This window comes from Myiozetetes cayanensis, unplaced genomic scaffold, assembly GCF_022539395.1.
Source record: "Myiozetetes cayanensis isolate MyiCay16 unplaced genomic scaffold, myiCay2020 scf3, whole genome shotgun sequence".
In the NCBI taxonomy this organism is placed as follows: domain Eukaryota; kingdom Metazoa; phylum Chordata; class Aves; order Passeriformes; family Tyrannidae; genus Myiozetetes; species Myiozetetes cayanensis.
In genome coordinates, this window is record NW_026087521.1 from 52403611 (window position 1) to 52410573 (window position 6963).

The 6963-nt window shown below is 48.1% G+C and overlaps 1 protein-coding gene across 12 annotated transcripts in view; it reads left to right on the forward strand.

Annotated features, from left to right (window-relative positions):
• Window positions 1-6742, forward strand: part of RBFOX2 (RNA binding fox-1 homolog 2) — a 173910-nt gene extending 167168 nt beyond the window's left edge. For all 12 annotated transcript variants that reach the window (XM_050325385.1, XM_050325398.1, XM_050325386.1 and 9 more), the window contains one exon: window positions 380-6742. In XM_050325385.1, the coding sequence (XP_050181342.1) occupies window positions 380-434 (55 nt within the window). In that variant the 3' untranslated portion in view covers window positions 435-6742. The remainder of the gene's footprint in view (window positions 1-379) is intronic.
• Window positions 6743-6963: the final 221 nt, after the last annotated feature.

Below are 6963 nucleotides of genomic sequence, written 5' to 3' on the forward strand. Positions count from 1 at the left end.
CTAGGGTACCTGGTCATCATATCACCCTAAGGTGAGGTGAAGAGCATTGTAGAAGTCCTGGTCTCTGCTATCTATCTATAAAGGCAGCCTAGAAAAGTAGTTTGAGATTAGGACTCGTGAGTCCCCTCTTCGGTACTGAACTCCCTTTCACCAAGACTTGCCAAACTTCACCTCCAGCTTGGCTGGCCGTGAGCATGTTCTCCTGAGCCACGTCTTTGGATTTGCAGGCAGAGTTCTCTCTTGCTTCTTAGAGGTGCTGATGGTGGTGGGCCAGTGCCAGGAGAGGTCCATTGGTCCTTCCAAAGGCATTTGGGTGTTGTCCTGGGTATCACTCACAGTTCTCCTAACAACCTTTTCTTCTCCCTTTTCATTTCTACAGGCGAGTTTATACCGAGGTGGCTACAGCCGATTTGCCCCCTACTGAAGTGACGTGAACCCCCTGCAAGTGGGACAGCCCCCCCAGTTCATGAGGCCTGGCTATTGCAATATTTACTAGTAGAGGAACTCTATAGCAAGTCGAGGAGGAAAAACAAAACAAAAAAAAAAAACAAAAACAAAAGAGAAAATACTTTTTTATACCTCACTATGTTCTTTGAATATGTATTTTTTTTCCTTTAACTTTCTGCCTTTAATTCTTTTGTTCCAAAGATTGTGCTTTTTTGTTTGTTTGGGTTTTTTTGGTTTTTTGTTTTCTTTTTTTCTTTTTTTTTTAACTGTGGTAAAAATAATGCATTTCCGTGTCTGTATGTTGGTGCATAGCTTATCTTACCAATCACGGAAAAGGCAATTAGTGATAAGGAAAGCGGTTAGAAACTGATATCATGCAATTAATCAGGAACGCGCAGACAGAGTTACTTCCCTGGGTCTGGTGCTTGGTGCCTGTGAGACAGAAGGACGTGAGGGAGAAGTCTTCACCTGCCGTATTTCTGGTCTGCAGAAGGAAGCGCTCTGGCTGTGGCTGGGACCTAAATGCTGGTGGGAAATAGTCATTTACGTTTGGAAATGGGGGAAATGCAGAGACTTTCCTCGTTCCTGTCATCACCTGACGCGCACAGGTTTGGGACAGCTTCAGCAGTGTCAGAAGTTTAGACTTCACAAGAGAAGAGTCCTTCAACCTGCTCTAAGACTTCTGCTGTTATCTGCTGTATAGGGGATAAGACTTTGGAAGAAGTTTTTGATGAGGATGACCTTTCCCCCACTCACAGAACTTTTACTAGCTGATCATTGTCCATTGCTGGTGGCTATAAGTATCTTAATTTTCATTCCTCCTTTTCAAGATCTTTCTCCCTTGCTGTCCTGTTCCTCGAGGAGTGGCAGATGCAGTGCAGGATCAGGCAGAGTACCTCTGCTGCAGACAGCACGTGGTTAAACTTGCGGAGGTGAAGCACGTGCAGCCTTGCAGAGGAAGAAAGTTAGCAGAAGAGTCGAGCGTGGCGGATGCTCTGAGGCCCAGCGTGCAAGGTCTCTGCTCCTGTTCATCCTGAGCTGCTTAGGTGTTTCTGCAAGTAATCTATTTCAAACAACATGAGTAAGGAAAAAACTGTCACGTATAAGCTACTTGAGGTGAGGGACAAGCATGTGGGTTTGTGTGGGGGAAGAGGATCTTTTATATCTAAATGTGATCCTGAAGTAGTTTTGTTTCTGGCAGAAGCAGTTTGTGCAACCTCTGAATTCATAGGAACTTCCTACCAGAAGCTATTTCAGGCCCTTAAATAGCTGCATTGGAGCCTCTGGGTTTGTTTTGCCCAGCCTCTCGTAGAAAGTTGTGCACCTGGTCTGCTGAGTCCATACAGACACTACATATTAGAAGCAGCATAGAGACTATTTAGCAGAAGGCTCCACAACTCCCAAGACCATCTCCCTTCTGCTCTCACATACAGCAATTTTGCTGTGTTTCAAAGATAGCACATTTAGATGACAGCGTGAGCTGTGGTGTGATGGGGAGTTGCTGCTCTCCAGACCTCCCTGCTCAGCTGCCGGCTCTTGGGGGGCTCCCAGTAACCCCAGTGGTTAGAGGCAGGGCTCTCAACACATGGTAGGAAGATGATGCAGAAGGGTAATTTTATTAGGCTGCCTCAACTCCACCAGTTGGTGCTGGGGTGAGCCACTGCCCCCAGAAGGGCAGCTTGGAGCGTGGGTTTGTTGGTGAAGCCTCTCCAACTCCTGTTGTACACCTGCTTCTCCATCCACCGCTGATACAGAATAGGAAACTTCCTGCATTTAACACTAAGCAACATCACCAAGCGGAGGTTCCGCTCCTGGGGAGGTGTCCTGGCCCAGCCATACACAACCACGCGTGGTTTTAGCTCTTCCCCAGTGACACATGGAGTCTCTCTGTGCACAGCACCTCTAATGGGAAGAATGGGGAAGCCATTAGTTAAGCTAGAGATGCTGAAGCTATTGATTCTGTGGAGGAATAGATAGATGAAGAGGACACCAAACTGCCAGCCTGTTGGCCACTTTTTTTTTCTGGTTTTATCGTTGGTTTTTTACTTTTTTTTTTTCCCCAAGCCAAAGTTTGGTTTGTTGCAGTTATGACAATTTTTTTGTTGTTTGTATATAAATATTTTAGCTTGAAAATGGGGAGGGGGGGAACAGGGTGTTGGGGCTTTCACAAAATCTAGGAAATGAGGGGGACTCGGGGTGTTTGGGGGCTTTTACTGCCTAAGTTGGGGTAGAAGAGGGAGGACTTGTGGTACAAATAGTTATATTCAAGGGGAGCCATTTCCACTGCAGGGCAGCCGGGGTACTTGAGGAGCTGGGATGCAGCAAAAGCCTCTACAGGACTTTTTCCACCGCTGTGAATGGAGGGCCTGAGTGGGGCCCTGCCTTCCCTTGCCCGCAGGCAGTTCTCAGGCAGCAGGTCTGCAGGCTGCGGGCAGAGGAGCGCAGCTTGCAGAGCACCCCTGAGGGCGCTGCTCCCCCCCTGCTGCCCCTCTCCTGCGTTCAGTTCAGCTGGTTCTGACTGCGGCTCCTGAAAAGCTGGGTTCTTCGTCCCCGAGTGCCCTCCCCTGCCCCGGCAGTGCTGCCTGCAATCCCTGCCTGCCACTTGGCCTCTCTGGGAGTAGGGAGGCCAGCCCCATTTCTGCCTCTGAGCAGAGTCTATGCATGGCAGCTTCAGCCCGCCTGAGTATATTTTAGGAATGTGAGGGAGTTAGTGCAGAAGCACCCAACCTTTGCGGGGCTGTGGTCCCCCAATCTCCGAGTAATACCTGCTCTAAGACCATCCAGCCTAATTATCTTGTGTCTGAGCCTGGTCTGCTCTGGTCACTCCCTGCCAGGCTCCTCTGGTGCGTTAACCAGGCAGTGTCTCCTCGACTCCGTAGTTAATGCTGCCAGATCCCTGCTGAGGGAGCTTGCTGATAGCCCGGTTTCCTGCCCTCAGCAGTGAGCTGCAGAGGGGACACTGGGACACTTGCATGACTGGAGGCCAGAGGTAGCTCACTGGTTCTAGGTGTCCGGAGCACCAGACCTCCCAGAAACTTGCATGCCAGATGGAATTTTGCAGCAAGGTTTCTCGAGTGAGTGTTGTGCCATGACAGGAGAGCTCTTCAGCCTTTCTTCCCTGTTGGCGAACAACAGCTCTGGTTTCGCTCTGTTGTGTTATAAACTGGCTAGAGATGCTTTCAGAGCAGCCAAGCCGTGGCTATATCCATCGTCTGAAGAAGCGAGGACAAAGCCTATATCTCCCTATGCAAAATGAATTACGTTTAATAAATTAAACTGGGCCCTGGCTTATTTGAATGATGGCAGCTAGCGCTTGTCCCTGTGATGGGTCTGCAGTCACAGGTCCCTTGCAAAGCAGGGTTTGGCTTTCTGAGGGAAACCACAGAGGCAGCCTGGCAAATAGCTTGCTGTTTGTCACCTTCTAGTCTGGTGACATCTGGGATTCCTCTTGATGCAGAATAAAAAATGTTTCTTTTAAGTGTAGCTGTTTGTACTGTCTTGCAATAGGTCTGGCCAGCACATGATGATATGCTGATAAAATTTTGGTTTGAAGAGTTGATTTATTTAATGTGCTGGTCTGTATTTCCTTGTGGGTACAGTTGTGCTGGTACAAAGATGACTTCTACTGGTATAGCATATTCTCTACTGGGAATAAGTTGTATTGGTGCCCAGCACGTTAGCAAACTGTTGTCCCTGTCCCCATGTTTAGGAGGCTGCTCTGTTGTAGGTGGGTTAGCTTTTCTAAGAAAAGCCATGACAGGACCTGGAGGCAATGGGGAGCTCGGTATGAGCCTGCTATAGCCAGCTTTTCCCAGGTTAAGCAGTTCTGTGGATCTTGTGTCATGAGTTCAGATAGACAAAGCCATGTTTAAAGATAGCTGTGGCTTGGCTGTTTCAGTGCCTGAGAGGGAGCAGACTTGCCCAGCAAGAAAGAGCGCCAGCTCTGGAGTCCGAGACCTGTGTTTTGGGCAGGGCTCTGTCAGTGATCCTCAAGGGTCGCCATGGAGCAGTTGTGTTGCTACTTTAGACTTCGCTTCCCCGTCCCTAAAGTGAAGTTGAAGTTTATCCCCTGTTCTTACCTGTTTTGAGACATCTGTGGATGTGAAGTGCACAGCAAGAGCTGAGGAGGGTTTTCTGAATAGCTGGCTCAAGTGCTAGTTGTGGAACGGTTAATGAAGCCATTTCCCTGCCTGAAAAGAGGCACTGGATGCTGGGCTTTCAATTCCAGCACCCAGAGCTCCGTCAGCGGGAAATACAAAGCAGAGCCTCCCAGTTCTACCCATGTTTTTCCCCTAGCCTGTCCCTATCTGTATCTTCCCATCCTGGCCATGAAGATGGAGGCACGTGGAGAACGGGTTTGGGGAGCACTTAGGAATTTTAAAGGGAAACCCAAACAACAGCTCTGGGGAGCGCTTTTGCTGAGTCTAGCTCCAAAGGGAAAGCACACAGGCAGCGTGGTAGAGGGCCTGCTACCTGTGACCCTCCAGCCTGGCAGGGTGGGGGAATGCTGTCCTTGGTGCAGAGGGGTGATTTTTAAAGTGTTTTACCTGTTTGCACTGTTTTAAAATAGGAGGGGGGGGGAACCAAGCTAGTGAACAAGATAAACATCCAATGTAAACTTCTTTGTGTTTTTATTTTTGACATGCTCTTGGATAATGTCAAACATTTTGTAGTATACACCAGTGAGACTTGATTCTTGATTCTTTGTTGCATAAAACACTATTTTTTGTGATGTTAATGTCTGAAAAGCCCGTTCCCTCCACCCTCACCTTACTGATTGCCCTCTCTGCCCTGCAACCCCAGTAAACTTCTCTTTTACAATGAAAACTCCAGTCAACAAGGCAAGCAGGAGTCTGATAGCAAGAGCACTAAATGGGGCCCTTTACAAGTAGGCTCTGGGGTTTATCCCTGGTACGCTTCGCTCTAGCCAGGAGTTGTCAGGATAGCCCCCGTCCCTCTGCAATGCCTGCATCGATGGCAGCCTAAACGAGTCTTGGGATGTCCAAGTCCCATCTCCGTTGCCACTGCTGACCCTGGAAGGCAACTTCTTGCCAGCGCTGCCAGCGGTTGTCCTCTCCAGGTAGTGGGGCTGCAGCTGGTCCCGGCTTGTGCAGGAGACAAGCTTCCCATGCTGCCTCTCAGCTCATGGTAGAGCAAGAACACGTCAGCCAAAAGTCTTGCCTGATTTCACCAGGAGATCGCTGGTGTCTAAAGCCGTCCACCCAGATACTCATTTGGCTGGCAGTCAGCAAAATGCTGGTTAATCTTGGGAATGTTTTTTTATTTTTTATTCTTTGTTGCTGTTATTCTGAAGTGGGTCAAGAAATCTCTTGCCAGATTCCCAGTTCTCTGCTGGTGGAAGGGCTTGTTGATTCCCCACAGAGTAAATTACAGAAATCAGGCCTCCCACATTAGTAGTCTCAGTTCTGGTCATGTTTTTCTATTTTTTTCTGTTCACAGTATTTTGTGTGTGCTGCGTGTGTTGTAGTTTTGGCAGCTCGGTTTGGCTGCATTATCAAGTGACGAAATCATCCTCTTTTACCCCAGGGGATATGATTTGGTTTTGGTTGGGTTTTTTTCATGGTTTTTTCTTTTGTTTGTTTGTTCGTTTGTTTTTTGATTTTTTTTTTTTTATATGATAAATCCTGCTTGTATATAGCTGGAGCTAAAACCTGGGGCTGATAGCAAATGAGAACCAGGGCTGTAGAGCGATACGGAGCTGGTGGAGTATTTTACTGACCTCACAGGCTGATCTACTTGAGACTTGCAGATTTTCAGTGCAAGGCTGAGATGCCGCAGCACCTCCAATGGCAGTGACAGACTTGCCCCTTCTCGCAGTCTCCCCAGCCCCTCCCATTGCCAGGTACCGCCGGGGAACAGAACGTGTCCCAGGTGGGACGCGTTCCCTTCCCCTGGATCATTTCCTAGGACGCCCAAGCCGCTTGCCCAGGGTCCCATTTCCCTGCTGACTCTGGAGAAGCAGTATCTGCATCCCAGGGCTTTGTGACAGCCTCTAACTTCCCGCCCTCCCTCGTTAAGTATCATATTGTATAGTAGCTTTCAGACCATACAGTATTCATTGGGTTATTCCTATTATTATCAAGTAGCTGGAATTGTGAAGGTTGGAGTAGTTAGATCTTTAGCTTTTATTCCTTTTTTTTGTATTACTATCCATGTGTATAAATTATTGATCATGTTGCTGGCTTTTATAAACTCTAAGCAAGGGGGGAAACCCTTCCTAACCCTTTGCAAATGGTAATGAAGCACTGTTTTTAAATAAAAGAGAGAAACACCAGTCTACTGGCTCCCATGTGTTGTCTGTTTTTCAGTGCATCTGGATGAGTTTTGCTGGTGCATCTCCCTGACAGGTAAAACGCAAAGACGGGAAGCTGGCGTGAAGAAAGAGCTGGGAGATTGGATCTTCTTAACAGTGATAAAGGGCAAAACCTTGGCAAGTCTTGCTGGCAAAATCCCAGCCCCATCTGTTTGTACACTGAACTCTCTGAAAATCCACAC